The following is a 24,869-nucleotide window of genomic DNA, read 5'->3' as shown; positions in this document are numbered from 1 at the left end:
CGGAGAGACGAGACCCCCGCGAGACGCATTGCAGCGCCCATCTCGTCTCCAGCTCGCGACCGTCTCGTCGCGTAGCTCGTCTCGGAGAGACACGATACGAGCTGTCTCGCCACGCGCCAGGGACACGTGGCACGTCCCCATGCGTGCGTGACGCCCACTCGCTGGCCCGCGAGTGGGCGTCGTCACTGATGACGCAATAATTCATTTTTTTTAAAAAAAATCGATTTTTAATAAAAAAAATTTTTTTTTCAAACGGTAATATTACCGTTAAATATTTATTTTCATTTTTTAAATTTTTAATTTTTTTACTCTATAAATAATTCTATTCCATACTCATTTCAAACACAAACACACATCTATTCCTCTCAAATCCTCTCTATCACTCCAATTTCCATCTTCAATCAACTCAAACAAATGGATCCTTTTGAGCAAATGCGCCAATTAATGGAACAATCACTCGAAGAAGATCGACGACGAGAGGCGGAGGAAGCCGCACCACCCCCACGACGCTCCCGGAAGTACATCAATCGGAACCGGGAGGAAGCCGCCGCACGGTTAGTACGCGACTACTTCTGCGATAACCCGATTTGGGGAGATACCTATTTCCGTCGCCGTTTCCGCATGCGAAAACCGCTATTTCTCCACATAGCGAATACTTTGGTGGCCAGGGAGGAGTTCTTCCGAGAAGGGTTCGACGCGGTCGGTCGTCCCAGCCACACGACGCTGCAGAAAAGTACTGCAGCCATCCGGCAGCTTGCGACTGGACAAACGGCCGACATATTCGACGAATACCTGCACATCGGAGACAGCACTGGGCGCTTGTGCTTGCTCAACTTCTGCAGAGGCGTCCGGGCAGCCTTCAGTGACGAATCTCCGGAGGCCAACCACGGAGGATTGTCAGTTCCTCCTCAACCTGCACGAACAAGTGCACGGATTCCCCGGGATGCTTGGCAGTGTCGATTGCATGCACTGGCAATGGAAGAATTGCCCGGTGGCTTGGAGGGGTTCCTACACGAGCGGCCACAAAGGCACCCACCCAACCGTTGTACTCGAGGCCGTTGCCGACTACCGACTTTGGATCTGGCATGCGTACTTCGGGGTCCCTGGCTCGAACAACGACGTAAACGTGCTCCAACAGTCCGACCTCTTTACCGAAGTTTTGGATGGTAAAGCGCCGGCCATCAACTTCGTCGCCAACAACCGGCGGTATAAAATGGGGTACTATCTCGCCGACGGCATCTACCCGAAGTGGCCGACCTTCGTGAAGACGTGCGGCAGGCCAGCGAACCCAAAGCAGGCTCTTTTTGCGCAGAAGCAGGAGGCTGCGCGCAAGGATGTGGAGAGGGCGTTCGGGGTTCTCCAAGCGCGCTTCAACATCATCAAAGCCCCGGCTCGTTCGTGGTTCATGGAGAGCATGGTCGACATCATGTATACGTGCATAATCTTGCACAACATGATTGTCCGAGACGAAGGACCCGATGCCGGAAATTGGTTCGACCCCGAATCCCCCGGAAGCTCAACCGCAAGTAGTCCGCCGCGAAGTGGAGCGCATCCATCTATACAAGAACGGTTGGCTATTCGGGCAAGGACACGCGACTCTAGCGCCCACACCCAACTCCAAGAGGATCTAATTGAGCACATTTGGGAAAACTTTGGCGGAGAAGATTAAATTATGTCATTTTTATTTTTTTAGAATTTTAATTATGTCTTCGTTTTTTTTAATGTTAAGTTGTAATATTGTTTTAATTTTAATAAAGTGTGTTTGTTTAAATTGAATTGGGTTTTAAAAAAAATTATAAATTAAATTGAATGAATAGTAATTAAGAGACGGTATAGAGACGGTTAAGAGACGGAGCGTTGCAGGTTCCGTCTCTTAGTTAAGAGATGGAGGAAAAAAGGACAGTGGGGCCCTCAAATAGTGCTCAAATAGTAGTTAAGAGACGGTTTAAGAGACGGTATAGAGACAGCGTTGTGGATGGCCTCATATTAGAATATGTCTCTCTCTTTTGATTGGATGTGAAGATTTTATGTCGAGTTGGCATATGCTTAACCATCTACTTTTGCAATTCGACACACATCCCAAATTCCCATCACGAAATCTATCCTTGATAGTTTGGATGTTGTGTGAATCATCCAATGCCACACATCAATTTTTGAGGTAACGTTTCTTAAAAGAATTAAATAATTACTTATAAATTATTAGGGACGTATCCGTGTATTTCATCTATACTGTATTTGATAAGTACCAGAGATTTTTGTGTTGATGAGAATTGAAAATTCAACAAAATTTTTTGCAGAAACGGATTCAAGTTATCCAAACCCAGAACAATTAAAATATCCCCAGCTTTAAGTTTGGAAACTCTGTAAATAAGGAAATTTTATAGCTATACGTGTTTAGGAATTAAAGGGATAAAATATCCGTTGTAGAACTCAACTTTCCATATGAAACTCAGGAGATTAATTAATAAGCTACATAAATAAGGAAAGAAAACCAGATATACTACTACATTTAGGTTTTATATTTCGATCATAAATAAACAGCTCTTACAAATCACACCAACAACATTCAGTTTCCAAGAGCAGATTTAGGTTTATTACTACTTAGTATTAGTCCAATTCCGATTCCAATTCTACAGTATGGCGTGCATTTATGGGTTCGTTTCACAGTTTCATTATCCAATTCCAATCCGTCCAATTCCATTGATCCCAATTCCGATTCGACCGTTGATTAAAGAGTATGATACGTGCCCCGAAAGTTTGAACGGCTTCAAGTATAAGGTGACGGGGCAGATTGTTCCCAACGAAGGAGAGGAGATGATTTCGCTCGCTGATCTCTGCGACGCGCTACACGCCTTCTGGCAGCCGTCTCTCACTTGGCGAGTTATCCCCGTGGCCGGCCAAGGCTACTGCTACTCCCTCCAATTTTCGAGCTTTAAAGACTTCATGAAGGTAGCTACTGCCACTCTCCCACGCGTATCCAAGAACCTTCACAAGGTTCTTGTGCCGTAGTTGGCTGGCCTAATATGTTTGCTTCTCTGTAGAAGCATTTGTCGGATTCCTCTGCAAATTGCTCCAAATTCAGCTTTTTTACTGCTATTACCTTCCCATCTTGTAACCTGCCTTTGTAGATACGCTCCCAGTACGCGAGCTGCTTTTGGTTGTTCGCGAATATCGGATCCTCCGATATATCCACCCAACACCTCGCCAAGACGAAGGTTTCATCCGGTTGATAGTTCGTACGTCCGGGGGCGTACTCTTCATTCGTTGCCGGAGGTGGCAACTTGTACGCCTTGTACTTGGTCCGCTTCTTTCTAGGGCTGGCAATTTTTGACACGACACGATAATCCGACACGAATCCGCACAAAATTATTGGGTTGGGGTCAAGTCTTATTGGGTCCGTGTCCTTATCGGGTTGACCCATTAAGAACCCGATAATTTCGGGTTGGGTGCGGGTTGGATGCGGGTCGGATACAGATAACCCATTAAGAAATAATAATAATAATATTATTATTATTATTTTAAAAATATGTATATTAATTTAATTTTTAATTTCTTGTAAATTAGGTTTAAATAGTATAAAACAAATTTTAATCGCGTAAATTAGGTTGAAAAATAAGGTTTAATCGTGTAATATCATGTTTTAATCGTTTAATATCGGGTTCGGGTCGTTATCGTGTCGTGTCAACCCATATTATATCGTGTCGATAACGGGTTCGTGTCGGGTGCGGGTCGTGTTCGGATTTGAAGGTAGCAGGTCGGGTTCGTGTTCGGATTTACAGTTTTCTTAACAGGTCAGGTTCGTGTTAGGCCTTATTGGGTTGGGTCGTTATCAGGTTGACCCGATAACGACCCAATCCGCACGATTTGCCAGCCCTACTTCTTTCTGGCGGAGGCGGCAGAGGCAGAGGGGGCGGCGGCGGCGGCGCGACGGGAAGGGGCGGCAAGGCGAGTTGGGGACGGCTCCATTTCAGAGAGACCTACGAATTCGTACTGAAATCGGGATCGTACTGCGTGTTGGGGTCGAACGACCGATATTCGTCAGGTTGTGTACCCGGCCAACGTGCACTGTCTCCAAACATCGGGCTATTGGGACTTGAGTATTCACCGGAATCCATTTTATAGCGTAAGTTGAGAGTGAAAAACTGAATCGAAAGGTTACAAATTAAATGTGGGGTATGGGTATTTATATAAACACAATTTTCGAATTTAAAAAAAATCAAAAACGCGTTGAATCGTCCGTGCCATTATCCGTGTCGCCCACAGTGGGCGGCCGATGGCGCAAACGATGTCCTATTGTCCGCGCTTCATCCGCGGACTAAGCTTAGGGCGAGGACGACGCATCGTCCATCGTCCGCGCACCCACAGTGGCGGACGATGGCGCGCCTGAGGTATCGGGCGGCCTATCGTCCGCCCCACTGTGGATGCCCTAAGACCACTCGGCCAAATTGTCAGATATTTAGTTAATCTAGGTTTCATATTATGGTCAACTAACGAATTATGCATGCAACTTTTGGTACAATCACAGTTAAATAAATATATGTATAGGGTTGTGATCAATTGATATTTTTAGCCTAATTGAGATGCATTATCAGCTACTCATTTTTATTAAATGAGTGGTCCAGAATTTACCACATGGAAAATATTTTTAGATTAATTAATTATGAAAGAGCAGAATGACAATTTCATGGTACATTTTATTCGATAAATATTTTTTTAATTTTTTTTTGTTTTTTTTAATTTTTTTTTAAATTTTTATTTTTGTCAACTACATATACAATTCATGTCAACTACGCACATATAATATCAACTACATATACAATTCATGTCAACTATACACATATAATGTCAACTATGTGTACAATTCATGTCAGTTACATATATAATCCATGTCAACTACATACATATAATATCAACTACATATATTTACATATATTATATGTAAAACGTTATTGTTGACATAAATAATATAGGTCGTTGACATTAAAATATTTATTGTTGACATTAATTATTTGTAAAATGTTGTTGTTGACATAATAGTTGACATAAATAACGTTTGTTGTTGACATCGTAGTTGACAATGTCTCTATCGTTGACATCGCGCGAAAATGACAATTATGCCCCCTAGTTGACATCGCGCGAAAATTGTGAATAAGTGGCTGAAAATGCATCTTAGTTTTTAATTAATAACGGCCGAAAATCATGTAGATATTAGACCAACACTACATTAGTGCACTTAATCATGTACTCTCTGTCCCACCGAAAATGACTCACTTTCCTTTTTAGTTTATCCCACCCAAGATGTCTCATTACCAAAATTGGAAACCCTTTATCTCTACTTTACTCTCTCTACCTAACACACAAAATAAAATTGCATAAAATCTCGTTCCGCCCAAGGAATGGGTCATCTTCCTTGGGACGGAGAGAGTAGATATTATAACATTTACGCGACACATATATGTTCTGTGCATGTAGACTGATTCAAAGACTAAAATACAATCAATTTGTATAAAAAAACTAAAATAGTAATATTTGGATTTTAGAAGTTAAGGAAATAACATCACGACCAAGATGGGAAATAAAATGCAAATGCAAATGCAAATGCAAATTCAAATTCAAGATTACAGAGGAGTACTTCATTTAGAATTACATTGCTACAGATAAGAAATTTAAACAAAGCATCATCAAAGACAAACTAGGCAATCATCAAACCTACTACACAATAATTATATTAAAACTACAAATATGGCGACAAATTTATAGTCAATCTTGCTAGCTGACCTGGCACAGTGGTCAGTGGGCGTCGTCAATTAAGTTCAAGCTTCTTCACCTCCACACGGAGGGACTTCAGATAACGAACAGCTTCATCAAGTACTGCCACAGAGCTCATCCGGTTAGCACCAGGCACAATCCCTCTCAATGCCTTCACCATCTTCCTCACACTCTGCCGTTTCTTGCCGTTGCCGCGGCTCTCAGTTGACTTCTTGAACAGTGACCTGCTCCTCTTGGACACGGACTCAAAGTTCGAACATGAATCCGGGGAGCTGCACTCATATGGAGCGTAAGTTCGCGCTGTGCTCACTTCATCGCCTGATTCTTCGTCTTCTTCGTATTCCGTGGCGAGAAGAGCATCAATGTCATCCAAATCTTCTTTTAGTTGAGATGCTGTAGCTTCTCCTTCATTGTTAGCTTCCTTTAGACTGACGGTCTCTTGGAAGAGAGCCGTCTCAGCACCAAAACCGGGATAGAACATTTTGGAGCTCATCTCTGGGTGGAGCATGATCTGGCTTCGGTTCTTGTTTTGGTCAAAGATAATGAAGTTTCTCGGGCAGGCATTGGTAGGTTGGATATCAATGTTGCCAAAAGGCATACATGGGTTGATAATGTCGGGGGCAACGAGCCCGTCAAAGAGAGAGGGCATACGAGCATTTTGTGCGTGATAGCTCACTTGATCAGCGAGTGGGGGTGGCAAGTTTGGATGGTGGCTATGCATGAAAGCTAGTTTAGAAAGTAGGTCTGAAACAAATAACAGTAACAGTTTGGGTTGGGTTTCGAATTTGGGCAGAATAGGGAAAGGAATAAAGTCTTGACAAAAGGCTAATGGTAGAACTAAGTTGTATCCATCGAGGCTAAATGGTGCGCACACTATTTTTAACAAGATCTCGGTTGATTTCAAACCAGATGATAACAAAGGTTGATCCCAATGGCCAGACTACGTAACAGGCTTAAGCAACTGACGGAAATACTCAGCCTGCAAGCAATAGATAAGCAAGAAAATAGTTTAGAAGCCAATTAAGCAGAGAACATTAGCAGATTTAACCATGCAGGTTGTATGATTCATCTCGTAACATCGAGCAAAAGCAAAAAACAAGCTCACTACGAAATTCACGTGCATAGATAAATACAATACTAAAACTCAATCATGAGATATTAAAGATAAATGATACAGTGAAGATGCAAAATCAATCTAAAATATTTATCATAATGTTATCATATCATGTGAAACTGCAAAGGGAAATCTACACAAAATGATGTGCATCACGAAAGAAGCACTAACCTGTCGAACTTGCATCAATTGGTAAAAAGCAATGCTTCCAATACTCATATTAATTTGTCCCAGTTGTTTTGCTTTCAGATTTTTCTTTCGATAAACAGCAATGCGCATTCTCACTTCCCCCACCACAACAAAATACAGCTAGTAGACAAGTCAGCCAAAACAAGGCAGCTCAAGAAAACTTATCTGCAAGAAACAAACTCAAGAGGTTATCGGCATGAAGTAAATCACATTACTCAAAAGAGGAAAACAACTTATCAGCAGTGCATCCACAACAACTAAAAACATCCAAGGAAAGGAAATTTAAGGTTTATTGATCTTAATTAAGATTTAAACTTTTACGTTTACTTCAACAGCACATAAGACATCATGAACTAGAGCTTCAAACAAAGACACGCATGCAAACAACTCCTCTGAAATCCTAAAATGTAAAATCACACACATTGGTCCTACCAAAAAAAACGTGTTTCTGTAAAACCAAAATTTCAACGGGTTTCAATATACCAAATAAGACCACAACGAAGAAACATTTATGCATCATTTACACATTATCAATTTAAATCAAGCATTGAAGTGTGCACAAATACAAAATGTCAATAAGAAAAGGGAGAAACTCACCAAATGAAAGCAATTTATAGGATAACGAGAAAAAACACAACCAATCGCATACACTTCCCAAAATAATTCGGAGCCCACGGCATGTTGATCTACTTCTTCAGCTCAGTAGGTTTAAATTGTTTGGCACGTAACCCTTTTCTGTCACATGAGAAAACGTAATCGAACACAAATCAATACCGGTTGTGGAATAGATATATAAATAACAATTGAATCGTAAAATCAACTACTTGTTTAAAAGAATTCAGGAGGTATAAAACAGTCAACAGTACTTCAGATCTCGGGCTTGAAAGCATTGAATCTAAAATGTGAGAGAGAATTTATCACAATACTTAGATCTCAGGCTCAGAAACAAGAAACCAGAAACTTAACCACCGCAAAATCACATCCATAAAAAGCCTAATTCTACATTAATTGTTTATACAGTTCATAAAGGGGAAAAATCTGATCTCAGAGATGCAACATTTAAATATACAAGAACAAATTCAGCATGAAAAGGTTACAGCTTGCAAGAATTAGAGGTTAATTAGCTAACATAAGCACCAATTAGAGACACACGTAACCCCAGATCGATTAAACCAATCACAATCCTAGAAAGTAGAAACCCAAAATCCAAGCAAATCAGAAGGCTCGCGGATAGATTACAAACAAAATACCCCAAAATCCAAAAAAAAATCACCCAAAATTCAACAAATCAATTCATTCACAGTAACAATCAACAACCCTTCAAAACAAAATCACCAAAATCAAGGAGAAATCACATGAGCTGAGCTGAGAAGATTACCCAAGAAAAAAAAAACAGAAATTAGAAAACCCCAAAGCAGAATCAGTCGTTCAGATAGGATAATGAGCAAGCAAACTCTAGAGAGATTAGTATTTTTCTTGGCAGAGATGGGAGAAAAGTAGTGGAGGAGTGGCGTGTGAAGATTATTAAATGCAGTAAGTCTGTATGGGGATGAGTGAGAGAGTTAGGGGGTCAAAGTAGGCGAAGGAGGGCCGTGGGATGGGGGGTTTCCGTGCGATACGGATGCGGATGCGGCGGTGGCCGTCGGATGAGCAAGCACGCGTGATAAGAAAAAGGTAGGCGTCCAAGACTATGTGGTGTTTGACAAAATGCGTATCTATTGGAATTCGTAAAATTATTTAATTCCAACCTTTTGACATTTTTACTTTTTATTTTCTTTCACTTTGTTTTTACTTTCTTACCCTTGCCCATTCACCCCAGTCTTTCTCCTATTTCATCCGTACCACAAAAATCGAGAATTTCAGGTTTCATAATTCTATGTGTATGTGATTTAGTGATGGAAGCATAAAAATACCCAATCTGTCTCATTAGGCTATTCGCAATAGGGTCGATAAATCTGTCCTGCGCGTCGGCAGTTTTATCGGCCCTATTGCAAGCCAACCGCCGACGAACCCGCCCTATGCATCAGGCGCGCGCCGATCCTCGGCAGATTTCATGGGCGGAGGGATGGGCACTATTGCAGCATCTTCATGAGATAAAACAAATTATTTCTTCTTGCTTTAAATTTTTTCTACTATTTGTAATATGCAAATACCATGTTTTTCATCTCATTTATCACCCCTTCATTTCAATCTCTTCTCTATAAATATCATATTTTTTCTACTAAGTTTTTTTCTTTGTAATTATTTAAAAATTAAGTAGGGTTTGATATTGCCTTTAACTTATTTTATTTTGCTATTTTTATTTTATTTTTCTATTTTATTTTATTTTACTATTTTATTTTATTTGATAACATAAATTTTAAAAAAAATAAAAAAAGTGGTTAAAATAGGGATAGACGGATTTTAAGGGCAGAATTTAAAGAGCTATACATATGCTTGGGTTGAAAGCTAAAATGTTGACGTGGCAAGAGAAAAATATGGATATGCGGATTTATAGGGCAATATTGTGAGTGCCCTTAGTGTTGGGTAGTACTCGTATTTCTTTTTACGTTGTCTCAAATATAGTTGAATCAGTTTTTTGTTTCAAAAAATCAACACATATAATTTGTCTTATTTTATTATACTACTGTCTTTTACTTTGTTCTCGGTTACTTTATTTTTCTTTTCCCCACTTTATCCTCTCGGCTTATCTCACTAAATATTTATTTTTAATTTTTTGTATCCAAAAGAAATTCTTTAACACTAATGGGATGGAGAGAATAGAATTTACTCTCTCCGTCCCAAGATAGTTATGGCATTTCTTTTGGATATGAGAATTAAGAAATTGAGGTATTAAATAAAAAAAATACAATACAACTCAATTATGTTGGTACGAGGGAATATATGTTATTAAATGGAATACTATTCAGTATTCACAAATCACATGCTGATAGGTTGAAATCATTACAAAACGAAGATTGTTTTCCAACATAAATAAGTACTCCATATTATGTGTAAAATAAATAAGTTAAAATGTCTTTAACACTAAGCTAACATTATTGTTACACCCATATCAAGAAGGCATTCTGTAATGAAAAATTTAACGATTTTATATCTTTAACTTTTCGTACAAAAAAGGCAGCTTGTATACTGTGTAAATATAAATGCCAATTAACTTAGGACTACTATAAAAAGATGAAAATGAAAGGTTCATATTGTAACTAGCCAAATTTTGCATAATTCAGCATGAGGAGTGACCGAGTGAGGATTGATTAGTATCGATACGATGGATTATGGAATAAGTAAATTGAGATATAAATTAATATTATGGAATGTGTACTCCTATTATCTATCCCCGCAATGAATTTTTTAAAATAAAACTGTATCATAATTTCGAATAATGGCTATTAACAATTGTAAGTATATACTTATATTAATATGTCTACAGTAACAGAACATACTTCGAGGAAAATAGCTAAATTTAAGTTACCCGTTAATTAAATAAAAATTGCATTATGGTATATATTAGGATTTGACTTACTCCAAAATTGGTTTCTCGAGGTACACGCACTCACCCTGATTTTAAGTAATTGTTGATTATATTTTATCTAATATTCGAATTAAATAAAATTTCTTTTGGATAAAAGGTGGTCAATCAAACCTAGTAGTATTAAAATTTCACCAAACAACTAACCCCAGCTCAAACAATAAATAAATAAACCTTGAAATTTCTTGTTGTAATGTAACCTATATACATCGCCTCATTTATAATTTATAGAAGTAATTTAATAAAAGTCGAGCTATCGAGAGCATACAAATGGTTTCACTGGAAACTTGCATATGTAGCTTTGATATATATCTAAAAAGTATTGTGATATGACGCGTGTTTTAGAGCACATATAATGAGCTCCATTAATAACGTTAATTTAGCGGTATAATTATACCATACATATAAAATATTTTGTTAATATTTTAAATTGGTAAAAAAAAATTAATTTACATAAAATAATACGAAAAGTTTCATTAATAATTCAAGTTAATGCATTGTTATAAAAAGTTTCATGGGAGAACTTGCATCGTATGCAACAACGCCTTCGCCTTCAGGCCAACAAACATTGCTATTTGCTATCATACGCGTTGTTGCCATCACCAAGCGACGTTCACATCCTCAAGGGAGTTGATACGAACACAACTAATGATGGCTCGATCGAGACGTGAGGACCTCGTCAAACCAAAGTGATAGTCTGGAAGAGATTGGTCTTAAGAATTGATACATGGATTAAAGTTTGGTGTTCAGACTTTTTATTATCATTGATGCATGGGACTGATAGTCTAGAAGAGATGAGAAGTGGCTTCGAGTTTTCATATCATCAAATTAATTAGTAGGAATTGTTGAATGTGGTATGTTTTGCTGGTACGTTTTTACTTGCTTGTTTTTTTTTTGTTGGGAGAAAATAGTAGGGTGGTTGTGGGCGTGGTTTTTACTTGCTTGTTTTTGTTTGTTGGGAGAAAATAGTTGGGTGGTTGTGGGCGTGGTAGTACTGTAGCTAGTCTTTTGTGATTTTTGCATTTTGAATCTGCTTAGACTATATCTAGATGTCGCTTCTCTTTTGTTTTTTATGATGCTGTTGTGCTTGGTCAATTTATAGACTCTTAACTCACTACTGATTTGAGCATTTTTTTATATATAAAAAATCCCACCACAAGACCAAGAAGGAATGGTACGATTCTAATAAATCATGTAATGAGTCAAATTAGTTATCTCTATTTTTTTTATTTCCTTGTCTTAATTTAGTCATTTAATCAATCATGTAATGAGTCAGAGCATTATTATACGTCTCACTACAGAAATTTCTATAATATACACATGTTATTGTATTGACATTTTTAATACAGTGTATTGATTGGTTAGCATATAGCACATAATTAAGTTGGTTACTATTGATTACACCCACAAATATGTGGTAAACCACCACCTCTCATGCCCCCGACGGATTCTACCATAGAGGCCAACGATAGACAATATCTCTCTTGTTACTTAACACAACAGAATACGATAAATCTTAGTTAAATCTCTCATACTATTATAGAACGCAATAATATATGTAAAACTCTCTTAGTTGAATCTCTTTTTCATCTTTTCTTCTGAAACATTTCGAACCCTAACCCTAGGGACTCGAACCTCGCACCCTTCCTCTCGGTCGACGTTAGGCCGGCCAACTCCACTGGTCTCTCTCGCCGATCGCAAGCCTATCATGGTCACCATATTATTAAAGGGGAAATGTGCATTTGAGAACTGAACATATATATAAATAATCCGGAATGTCAACATACATTATCCCTAAAATATATGTCCCCTCCATTGCCAAGTAGTCATCTGAAAAATTGGCATTTTATCTAATAACATTATTACCATGCGTGAATATTTTAAAATCCGAGCTCCTAGATAACTTAAAATTTGATTTTTCTGAAACTATTTTTAATAAAAGATTACGTAGCATAGCAACATCTTCTAATGGGGCAACTATTTTTATAATTCTCATGTTAAGTGTTTATTACGAACCGACCATGAATATATATTGTTTGATTGTTTTGTGACTATTCATCAATTGGAGATCAATAGAGAAACTTGCTATTTAAAACAATAAAAATTAGCGGATCAAATTGATCTGGATCACTATAGACGACTGTACTTTTATTTCCAAAAAAACTGAAGTGAAAAAAATTATATGCCGAGACTTTGTATTAATTTATCAGCCCTAATAATAGGTTAGGGCTCGTCCAACTGAACTTAAAAAAAATTATTACAACTTTAATTTTTATTCAAAAGTTATGGTAAAATATTTGGCAAAGAAACCAACTAAATAGTTAAAATAGTACTACTAGGAGTATAATATTTTAAAAACTGAAAAGTAGAGAAAAGCATGCTTTGATAGCATTGTAAATGATTTCGGTGAGTGGTGAATTGTTGAAAATTGTAAAACCAAAATATCACGCGGCTTCAACATTCAACCAATTCATTATTTATGGCTAGTTATAAAAGTCAATCAACAATCAAACTCGTCACTGTCAAATCCAGTTAAAATATCCCCAAATTTATATAGATGTATTTATAAAATTAATATTTAAGCTAGTTTTTCGAACATAGTAATACTAACTACACATCTCTCTTTAGTTTATTACTCCTATTTCCTATATGACGAGGAGATATTCACAATCACTAGAGACGTGCTTAATATCTCAACTAAAAGAGAAGTGGTGAAATTCATTGTCACGAGGCTTCTATAATATTATGCCCATTACACCATTTATATATGTCGAGATAACTAAATTAAACTACGGCCATAGTTTTTCTAAATAAAAATTTTGAATTATACTACTCCCTCAGTCCCCTATTAATTGGCACCAATTTCTTTTTTCGCCCGTCCCATATTAATTGGAACCCTTACAGTACTACTTTTGGTAATGAATATCACATTTCACTCACATTTTATTATAAAATTAATATATAAAAGTACGATTAAAATTCCACAAACTTTTTTTCACCTACTCTCCACTACATTTCTTAAAACTCGTACCAAGTCAACCGGTGTCAATTAATGGGGGACGAGGGAGTAGCACTTAACATTTTTAAAACAATATTTGTCGAAAAATGGTAAAATAAATTAAATCATCAATTTTAGTATTTACAAAAAAAGGGGCCAAATTGATGTTATTGCACATAGTCATAGTTTTCCGATGCATTAACTAATGGAGTATAATTATATTAGATGAAGATAGACTATTTTGTCGAGATAATAACGATAATCCATGAACAAAATAAAAGAAATTTATTTCAAATTTTTCTGAATTTATGACTTAAGAGACATCACTGTCTAAACGACCATTTATGCACTTATCTGATTAAAAAAAAAGGATATACAATGTGTTAATCTAATTAGTGAACCTAAATAGTTATAATTAGAAAATTAGGGAAATTGGGAGTGATATGAGTTGACGCGCATGCTAAGTGCACGCTTCTGTGGTGACAGCGCCAACCCAGTGTGATGATATGAACTTCTCCTCTTTCAAGGATCATTTTATTTTTATCAAATCTAACTTTTCTTTTTCTTGTTTTTATTCTTTCACGTGTGACAAGATTATAGTAGTAGTATATTAATTTCACTTTTTGCAGAAATAATTACTCATCCTAACTTTAATCTGATGGCTTGATAGTCTTATGCTTTGCATCGTATTTTTTTATTTAGGTTAATATCCGATGTATTATGAATTTTAGGAATAATTTCTTTTTAGTGTAGAAAAAGTTATTAATAAGCATAACTCTCATTTGTATGGAATTCTAAAAAAATTATAACAGCGTTAAATTTATATATTTATTCGCAATGTCCAAAATTCAATTACAAAATTAAAATACACCCAAAATCCATGTGCAACCACTTCTTTATATAAGATGATGATGGTGATGATGATGAATTCCTTCCACCAACATTAGGTTAATAGATTTTGATGCTCTGAGCCAACTCTCAGCCACTGAGAAAATTTTCATAACATAAATTTAAAAAAGTAGTAGTAACAAAGAAATATGTTATCCATACCATTTTCAATAAAAGTCTAACGTTTACACGTAGATAAGATAATTGCCACATCTCATTCAATATGGCTGTAAAATAGTTGAGCTAGGTCAATTTGAAAAATTCGCATAATCCTTAAAACTAGTACATTTTTTAGAACATTTAAAAAGTTTTGATACAAAATATTTAACTTTAAATATGTAGTTTTCCTTCCAATACCCCTTTTTCGTAATTTAAACTTACTAGATAGTTATGGACCAACATAATTTCTCTTTCAAGCCTGGAGCCCTGATATTATTCAAAAAATAAAATATTACAAATAAATTAACATGGATATAGTTCATAGTTCTCGATTTACACTCCTATTGAGCCACTGCGCACCTTCATTATACTTAATTTTTAATATTGCAAACTATACATTTTGTTTTATCCAAAAAGAACAAGAAAAAGAAAATAAAAAGAAGCACATAGATGTATTAAAAAACAAGTAGTACTTTGTTTATGGAACATCTATTGCATCAGAAACCCTAATCCATCAAAACAGGCAGAAATTATAAACTGAACAAAATATAGTACAGAAAATTTAGAGAAGAAAATAACGCCTAAAATGGTCTTCAATATGTAAGGAACTTCCTTTCATCAACCTCTTCCATGTATAGTTGCTATGTACAACACCCAAAGCTGTTTCAAACTTAGGGCACAAAAGACAGGTGAGTGTCGTAACCCCGGTTGCCTTCTAGCGCTTGTGATGGAGCTGCATCATGCCCTGTCCCATTCGATTTCTTCCTCCCCTTAATTTACAACACTGTCTTCTCACAGTTCCGCAGCTGAGGGCTATTCAGGCATGACATGGAGGGTGATGGTGCACAATGCAGTCTTTCATACCGGGCTCGCTCGAGAAATCTGCAATCGCGAAACCTCAAACCAGCTGATGGCAGAGGTGGGGCTAGAAATTTAGTAAATTTGGGAGACTGAAAAGAAGCGAACACAGCAAACAAAAATAGTATCGAAACTAAATCTACGGGGCTAAACACACTCGTTTAGCCCCCAAAATTGACATAGGCCAATTTCAGCTCGAACCTCAACTAAACATTATTCAATCATCATAAATCTTTCAGTGATAATATTATCTCGTTAATGATTCTTGGCATCAGAAAGTTCAGTTGAAAGGCCAGATTCTACGGGTGATATTTTGACCTGAATAAATTTAATGATATACTACTAGAAATTTAAGATTTTTCACGTCATTTATGTGTCTTTTAAATAAAATAAAAACAAATGCATAAAACATCATTTTGGTGATTTGGAACATTTCAACTTTTCATTATTAAATTTTATACGGGAGGAAATGTCAATTGGATTTTCCGACGTTGGATATCACTTCGAGCTAAAACTGTTACCAGTTCAATTTATGAAAGATTGAATAATGTTAAGTGAAGTTCCAAGTTAAAACTGCCAGTTAATCAAAATATAACACGGCACAAATTATCATATAAAGTATCTAAAACTATCATATATAGTATCCGAATCTCTAAGGAAAACAAAAATTTGAGGGAGGAGAGCCGAACCTGACTCCGTGCATTGGTTTCATTCGTCCGGCACTGTGGATGGACAGCCACAGATCGGTCACTAATGAATGCTATTGTGGTCGATTCTCGTCGTGAATTGATCAGGGCCAGAGGCGGTAACTCTCTCATGACAAATAGGACAAAGGCCGAAGGGACTGATGAACCTGGACATCAGACAAATAGGCATCAAGAAAATCCAACAGGACTTTCAAATCGAGTAGTTTCCATATTAGATATACAGGACTGTAACGGAATGGGGAAGTTGGAAACATTACCTATGAAATAATATAAAACCAGTAGAAGAGATGTATAAATGTCGCCTATCTGTTGCTCATGCCAGTGATAAACTAGCTGCAGCAAGAATAAATTTGCTTTGATGTGATTTCTCTGCAGAAATCAGAATCGGAGAAAATGTGTGACGAAGAACAGTGGAAACTTACAGGTATATTTGTTGCCATAGCAACTGCAGCACTTGATGTGAAACATATAACAGACACAATGGCCAAGCCAGCAACCTGTACATAGATGCAGGACACGAAGAGATATTTTAGACAACAAAAATATTAATTGGCCAAACTTGATATTTCGAGCTAGATTGAAAAAAGGGTGATAATTTGGGACATAATATTTGAGCATTTTGGCTAAGATTTTAAATGACAAGTGATACGACACAAAATAGTACAAAGTAGTTAACCTTCCACATTTCTGTTGAAGCTCGGTCGGATCTAACTTTTCTCATTTTTAGGAACAATATAAGTCCTGAAACCAAAGATGATTGGTAAAAGAAAGTATGGGTAAAGAAACATGAAGATATACTACACCGAGGACTTCAAAGTACTAACAGTAAGTTGAACTTCCGTGGACTAAATACAATGCATGCTCATGGTATTATTTTATTGGGCTAATCGTAATTTATGACCTCAATGCTAGCATTTGTTTTGTTTATTACCTCTATTTTATTTTATTTTATTTTATTTTTAAATATACCTAACCTTGCAAATTTCACCACACTCACCCGTAATTTTTTCCTGCTCCATATCCGATGCTGGAATATTTGTTGCGAGAATTAAAAACTTTGCAAGGTTCAAGAGATTTTCAATGCAAATCATAGTTGAGGTCATTGATAAAAACGCCAAAACAGAGGTCATAAACTCCTATTAGGGAATGCTTATGGAACAAACTAGAGGTCATAAGCTACCATCAGGGATTGCTTATGGAGCAAATTGGAGGCCTAAGGAATTAATATGAAGGAATGCTTATGGAACAAAAGATCTTCAAGCCAACGAGACTAGACACACATCTTAGAGCTCCTTTGTTGAAGTCGTGTGACTCCAAGGCTCAAGGCACTAGACACATGAGCATCATAAGCATTGCTTTAATAATTAGGACACTAATAAGGTAACCCATACGAGTATCGCACCACATGAAATTCAACAATTTTGTCATGGCACTTAAAAGTTGCTGAAGGAAAATCTGAAAATTTACTAAGAGGGAAACAGGTATTCACCATAGCAAGCCAAGGCTCCTCCGAGCAAAAGAACTGCTATGGCCATCAGATCTACATATACCTGCAAAAATGGTAATGAGCAGGCATAAAATTTTTGCTAGCTAGGCATAGGCATTACCGTATTAGCATTGTCAATAAAGTTGATGTATCTTTTAACTCATAACAGTGATGGGTATCCATTTGTGAACAAAATAACTAGATGAGACTCGAGAAGTAAGTAGTTAGATCTAATTTGAGAATAATTCTTTGGATTCAAACTCGCTAGAGCCGAGGATAACAAAGAGGCAAGTATTCGTGCCTGAGCAACGACAGCTGAGTCGATAGGATTCTTCCCCATTCCAATCCATATAAGCACAGAAGCCACAACCATTATTGCAAAGATTAAGATAGAAACCTGGTCAAACAATTGTTATTAGATAAGAGACATGTATGATAATATTTTTTAAGATAAAGACTGTTGCAGAAGGATTAAGAAGTTGATATTATACCAGAATCACAACTTTTTGACGGCTTCCTATACGAATTGACATGAAGGAGAAACATCTACACCGATTACTGGTGTTCGAGTCAGTTGTGTTCGTTTTCTCCAGCAAGGTATCTTGGGGGTTCCATCCATCATCTTCATCGTCATCATTTGAGTGATGGCAAAGGTCAACCCTGCAAGCCATCATGTCAGCCCTTTAGCTTCGAAGCATGATATTATTATTTTGAGTCAGCATTAAACACAAATGGGAATCTGAAAATCATTTGCCCGTGAATTACAGACATAACTAAGATAGTAAGGAACACAAACTAAAAAAAGTATACTATCCTAATGTCTGAGATAGGAGTTTTATACTATTTAGGATAGTAGCCTGGCGCACAGCAAAAAGATTCTGTACTTTACTTCCTTTTTAATGGTTCCGATGTTGCAACTGATATCTGTTTACCCCCAAAGTAATGCTGACATGTCTGGAAACCATCTAAATACTTTGCCATAATATAGTAATCACTGAAAATTTTTGTAGTGAGTTGCTTGCTTGAACTTTTGGGATAAACTGATCTCAGTAAGTTCATAATCAAATTATAAATATAGTGTGGGCAGAACTTTTGTAGTGAGCAAAACTAGAATTTGGGTAGAAGTTCAGTAACTTACAAGCTACAACTATTTCTAGTGCATATAATCATCTTATCTTAGTTCGAAATTGGTATATTTAGAAGTATTGTCATATTCAGCCTAGCAACACTCTAGTAGTGTACAGAGGGTGGCATAAAGGATCTTCATCTATGTAGTTCTCCCTAGACATTTCAATTCTACATTAAATATAAATATAGGTGCCTAACATATCCCAGATCATGATTGCTAGCATGTCTACAAGAAACCGCTTCATTATTCCTAATTTACAGAAAATAGAGATAAACACCATGGGTATTTATAGATGAAAATCTACATTTATTTTGCAGCCAGAAACAAATATGTGTTGAGAAGTGCAAGATTGCAAAAGTGGGACGAATACTAAGGTCGGTATACAATGGAAAAATAAATTTTTGATAACTAATTTGATAAAAAGAAAACTTACCAAAATGACAATAGTAGAAGGAATGCTGCAACAAACAGAATTTTTGGGCAAGCTGTGGAAAAATCATATAGCTGAGGTGAGCAACTGTTGTACTGTGATTATCAACATTGTATTTCTAAAATCGTAACATGCTTGTGCTCGGCATACCCATGACAATGAACCCACAGGACTGGGACCAACAAGTCCAACTCTTACAAGCAGCAACGAGAGTCAACACAAAATATAGGAAATTACCTGCCAGACAGCCAGAGAAATTTTATATTTTAAGAATCGATCATAGGACAAAGGGGGAGCTTCTCGGTTATTAGATTTGAGAATCTAAAAGCCATTGTCAGGAAGCACAAAATCAATTTACAAGAGGGTTAATAGTAGTTTATGACCTTATATTTGGCAGGGTTTTTATGACCTCATAGAAAACATGTCTAATGGGTGAGACTAACTGGATTTTTTATGCATGACAAAATTAAAGAAATTTGCAACGTTTGGGATATTTTTATGAAAATAAAGTTTATAAGAAAAGGAATTTGATTAAGAAAATAAAACAATACAAGCCTGTGTGCATGCTGTCGTGTGTGTAGCACAACTTGCATGAACTCAGGGGTTCTGTGTGATACAGTACTCGAAAGCCATAATTTTTCTCACCCAGATTAGAAGACCCGATCAGAAGATGAAAGACCTGAAACAAGAGCATAACTACATCAAATAAAAATTTAAATAAAAATGAATGCACGCTGAAGAGCCAGTTTGGAAAATCAACAACAAAACAACATAGTCTTGAGCACTCATTATTGATCATTAGGGCCAAAGGGTCGAAAATAAATTATTCCAGAATGTGGTTAAGAATAATCCACTCTGGAACTACCATGGTATTAGTCTGAACAATTAATTATAAAATTACCTTTTGACGGTTCCAGCCAAGCAGTGGATTCCTTGAGTGAATCCTTATTAACTGAAAAAATGGGGAGAGATTAAATGAGATATAAAAAGCTACACATAGACTGCTAAAAGGTTTTTATATAATGTTGATTTCAATGAGAGCTGTAGATCAGACAAAAATCAATGGTCCACATTGGTTTCGGACCTTCGGTTCCCATTTAACTCAGGGGAAAAGTATTTATTTGAACACAATATTCAAAATTCATGTAGATCCATTTGTTTCTCACATTACATAATTTTTTTAACATAGCATTTGGCAATAAATCTACTCAACTGATACAAAAACTAGAAAATGTTCATTTTCTCTTTCCTTTAGGTCTTTATCTATTAGGGTGTGTTATCTTTGATGGGAAAATGGTTAAGTGCCTATATTTCACTCTTTTTCACATGTTTTGTACAATGGAATACATTCCAGGACAACCCGTTTTCTCTCATTTATACTCCTGTTCATGATAACATTATCATGGGGTATTAATGTTCATTTATTTTCCCATATTTTCCACCCTAGAGAATATGTGACAGAAAAAATGGTGTTAGAAAATTTTCCAATCTTTTCTTATCCATCATTTTCTCATAATACATTTTCAATCAGAGAATGCACCCATGTAATCAAATTATCACATGCAAGAACATGCTTGGATGAATCTACATTTAACATATGCAACCGATAAGAAAATAAACATCATCAGTGCTTAGACATTTTGAACTATTAGATACTCCTATATATCAACATGAAAGTATGACCAAGTGCAGGCTAAACAGTGTTATTAATAGCGTATGGCGGCTTATGGCGGTCGGTCAAAAAACCGCCATTGGGATATGGTGGTCGGCATGGCGGTATTATGGCGTAAATGGCGGTCGATAAATTAACAAATAAATAAAATATAATACATAACATAAGATGCAAAAAAATTAGAATAGTTATAGGAAAATTAGAAAATTCAATGGTGGAAGACAATAATTATGGAGACGCTTTCATCGAGTAGAATAGTTATAGGAAAAGAGAGAGAATTATACAGTGGAATTAATCCTTGCATCGAGTAGAACAGTTATAAGAAAAGAGAGAATTAAATAGTGGAATTAATACAAATTGAGCATCCACAATAGTGGACTAGACGCCCGCCCTAGCCGCTGGCTAGCGGCTAGGGCGGGCGTCTAGTCCACTATTCCAATCGGCTAACGGTAAGGACGAGCGCGGAGCGGACGAGAGGTTGGGCATGGACTAACCGGCTAGCCGATCGCTGGCCGCCTATTTTGCGGCGAGCAATAGGCTACCCGATTTATTTATTTATTTTTATTTTTTATTTATACTCTATATTTACAACTCATTCTACTTCATTTTTTTAATATTTGATAAACACCAATAATTAAAATGAATTAAATCGTATTTGTCAATTTATTTGTTGGGCTAGGGCATTGGCTAGGCTATTGTTAGCCTATTGCTAGGCTGTTACTTGGCTAGGAAAGTGACTAGGCTGTAGGAAGGGCATGATGATGTGGCAGGAAGAGTTTTTTGCTAGACTATGCTAGTCTGATGCTATTGTGGATGGTCCAATTAGTAGTACATAAAAATTTTCAGTTATCTTGAATCGTGAATGAAAATCTAGAATCTGGAGCCTTGTGCATGTGGAGACTGGAGAGACGATAACTTGGATTGACAGCAGCGGTTATGGTTTTGAAGCCAGAAACTCCATACTGTTTATAATGGCCAATGGGCTAGGTTACATGTCACGTGGGCGGGGTAGTGGGGTAAGTGGGGTCGTTTTACAAGGCAAAAAGGCATCTCGACCGCCATGAAAGCCATATCCTGCCACGGCGCTTCGCAAATGGCGGCCGCCATTCAAAAAAGGGAGTAAACTGCCATATCACATGGTGGCGGTGGCTTTGAGCCTAGAAACTGCCACCGCCATCCGCCATGGCGCCGCCATCTCCGCTTTTTAATAACACTGAGGCTAAATATATGAAAATTCGACTACTCATAAATATAGCTAGTATGTCAAAAATGAAATAACACCTAAACATTTCCAATGGGATCTGAACTGCAATACGGATTCTAGCACATAAATTACATTCTAACAGGAAAAGGCAGAGACCAGCAGTCCTTCTAAGCTATTTCCAACAAATATCACATACTACGCCAGCACAACAGATAAGTTTCTGGGAAATTCTTCACCCAAGAGCCAAGATTAAGATCAAGGTAATATGATGCCATCTAAAACAAATCAGTACCACTGTATCAGCCCATGATTGAAATGCTGCATTCCTAAGTCAAACTCAATGAGGCATAAAAAAATCTTAACTTACGACTGGTGCTTATTAATAGAAACTCCATAGATATGTTCAAAGTTGCATTTAACATGATTCACTTTCTGCAGCTGCCAATAACCCTGACACTGTCTACTTATGCCTAAATCACTATCCAATTGCTTATCTCACCATGCAATTCTCATTTATGACAGCCAAACTAAATCTCACTAAAGAGCAAAGCAATGATCCACAATTAAACACAGTAAAACGTCAATCCTCTACCCGAATAGGCCAAAACAAATAAAGAGAACTTCAAGAGGAAACCTCAAGAATGCCACATGGCATTCACTCTAGGAACCTGCTTCCAGTTGAACCAAATCTACACCTAAAAACAACCAAAACCGAGCTAATCCAAACCAATTTCCTTCGAGAATGCAATGCCGCCTCGATACATCCACCAAATACTACACAGAACAACCAAAAGAAGGGCAATGATCACCTAATACAAAGCAATGAATGCCTCAATCAATCCCCATTTGCTTAACCATTGTTGCAAATCCCCATTCATTAAATCAAACTAAAGCTCAGTATTCCAAAACACTCAACATCACTCAACGCAAGCATCTAAAACCTGTTAATCCGAATCAATCGAACAACATGACAAAGGAAATTTAAAATTGCTGCATAAAGAACCTTTTTTTCCAACTGAATCAAATTTCCCAACAAAAAAATTGCCAAAAACCAATTCTCACCAAAAAAATACATCGTCACCTAATGCAAAATCATCAACTTCACAAAATTAACTATACATAAATTTATAAAAACAATAAAATTACCTGATAAAAAGCAATGAATGCAATAACGCCGTCAACACAGGCAAGCCCCACATTCACTCCTACCACCGCCTCCGGATAGCAATTTCCATCTCTCACTTCCAACATTTTAATTTCCCCCCTCTCTCTCACAGTCTGCGCAAACACTCACTTACCTCAAGTGTGTGCGGTACAATCACTTAGTTATAGATAATTCACACCGCAAAAGACAACGTATGTATAGAAATATATATATATATATAATGAATATACAAAACAGCGGCGATTATCGAGGAGGGTATCTTTTGATTCACAACTTTTTCGATGGTATCTTTGAATTCCTATGCTCTACAGATCTGATTCGGAATCCCTTACCTCTCTTGATATGTGTATCTCTCCTCGGTCTCTATTTAATCAATGGGTTTATAAAATAAATTACTAGAATTTAAATTAATCGCGTACGAATATATAGTAGTATTAAATTGATAAATTTATGCTCCCAAAAGTATTGGCAATACTATACTAGAATAGAGATTGACTTCAGCTAATAAAAGAGTCATTGTAAATTGAAAGCAATCGTTTTAGCACTAAGAGCATCTCCAGTGGGCGGACATCCCACTCGGACATCCACTAGGACATCCCAAAAACACCTCCTGCCACGTCACTAGGACATCCCACCCCACTGCCACATCACTAGGACATCACATGCATATCCGCCCTTCCCATCGCCCTTCCCACTAGGACATCCCGCAATAAAAAAAATCATAAATTCACAAATAAAACAATTTACGTTTACGGAAATAAAATTTGACCGAGAATACGAACGGGAAAAATTAACAACTTTATCGGAAAAAACATACATGATTCGAAAAAAAAAATTACACACTAATAAAAAAAAAATTCATACATTATCACGTCAACCCCTCCGAGTCCAAACCTCTTCGATAATATCCTGCTGAAGTCGAATATGGGCATCTGTTTGCCGCATGTCGGCAAATGCACGCAGCCGCTCGACCTCTCCATGAGGTACCCCCATATTCACATTCGCGGTGGCCACGCCATGACTTGGACCTGCACCCGTATCATCTTCATTGGTCCACTGAGTTAGTTCCGCAGCTTCATTTTCGACAATCATGTTGTGCATTATGATACATGCGTACATGACATCGCCGATGTTGGGAATATACCACTGCCGTGCAGGACCCTTCACTACCGCCCACCGACTCTGGAGCACACCAAATGCCCGCTCCACATCCTTGCGCGCTGCTTCCTGACGGCTCGCAAAGTATGTCTTCTTTTGTCCGGTCGCATGCTTGATTGACTTCACAAAGACAGGCCAGTTTGGGTATATCCCATCTGCCAAATAGTACCCCATATTATGCTGGTTGCCGTTGGCGACGAAACTGATGGCGGGACCAACGCCATTGCACTGATCGTTGAACAGGGGCGACGACTGGAGAACGTTGATGTCGTTGTTGGACCCGGCGACTCCAAAATAAGCATGCCATATCCACAACCGGTAGTCAGCTACAGCTTCAAGGATCATCGTGGGATGCTTGGCTTTGAAGCCGGTAGTGTACATCCCCTTCCAGGCGGCGGGGCAGTTCTTCCACTCCCA

At 37.3% G+C, this 24,869-nt stretch overlaps 2 protein-coding genes across 2 annotated transcripts; both read right to left on the bottom strand.

Moving 5' to 3' along the window:
• Positions 1-5,571: 5,571 nt before the first annotated feature.
• Positions 5,572-8,740, bottom strand: LOC121802126 (transcription factor bHLH144-like). The gene is made up of 4 exons (XM_042201703.1): positions 8,451-8,740; positions 7,670-7,807; positions 7,055-7,237; positions 5,572-6,748 (listed from the first exon to the last, which is right to left on the bottom strand). The coding sequence occupies exon 4, from the start codon at positions 6,488-6,490 to the stop codon at positions 5,804-5,806; it is 687 nt and encodes a 228-aa protein (XP_042057637.1). The 5' UTR covers positions 6,491-6,748; positions 7,055-7,237; positions 7,670-7,807; positions 8,451-8,740; the 3' UTR covers positions 5,572-5,803.
• A 6,336-nt stretch (positions 8,741-15,076) lies between these two features.
• LOC121802675 (tobamovirus multiplication protein 1-like) lies at positions 15,077-23,677 on the bottom strand. Its single transcript, XM_042202352.1, has 13 exons — positions 23,276-23,677; positions 20,155-20,205; positions 19,899-19,932; positions 19,404-19,490; positions 19,257-19,308; positions 18,186-18,354; positions 17,996-18,091; positions 17,698-17,758; positions 16,885-16,949; positions 16,631-16,705; positions 16,466-16,541; positions 16,191-16,354; positions 15,077-15,550 (listed from the first exon to the last, which is right to left on the bottom strand). Exons 1-13 carry the CDS (start codon positions 23,378-23,380, stop codon positions 15,542-15,544), a joined length of 1,044 nt encoding a protein of 347 aa, XP_042058286.1. The 5' UTR covers positions 23,381-23,677; the 3' UTR covers positions 15,077-15,541.
• Positions 23,678-24,869: the final 1,192 nt, after the last annotated feature.

The sequence above is a fragment of the Salvia splendens genome, chromosome 5 (assembly GCF_004379255.2).
Source record: "Salvia splendens isolate huo1 chromosome 5, SspV2, whole genome shotgun sequence".
Classification (NCBI taxonomy): domain Eukaryota; kingdom Viridiplantae; phylum Streptophyta; class Magnoliopsida; order Lamiales; family Lamiaceae; genus Salvia; species Salvia splendens.
The sequence above is the reverse complement of the archived record's forward strand: the minus strand, read 5'-3'. Positions and strand labels throughout refer to the sequence as shown.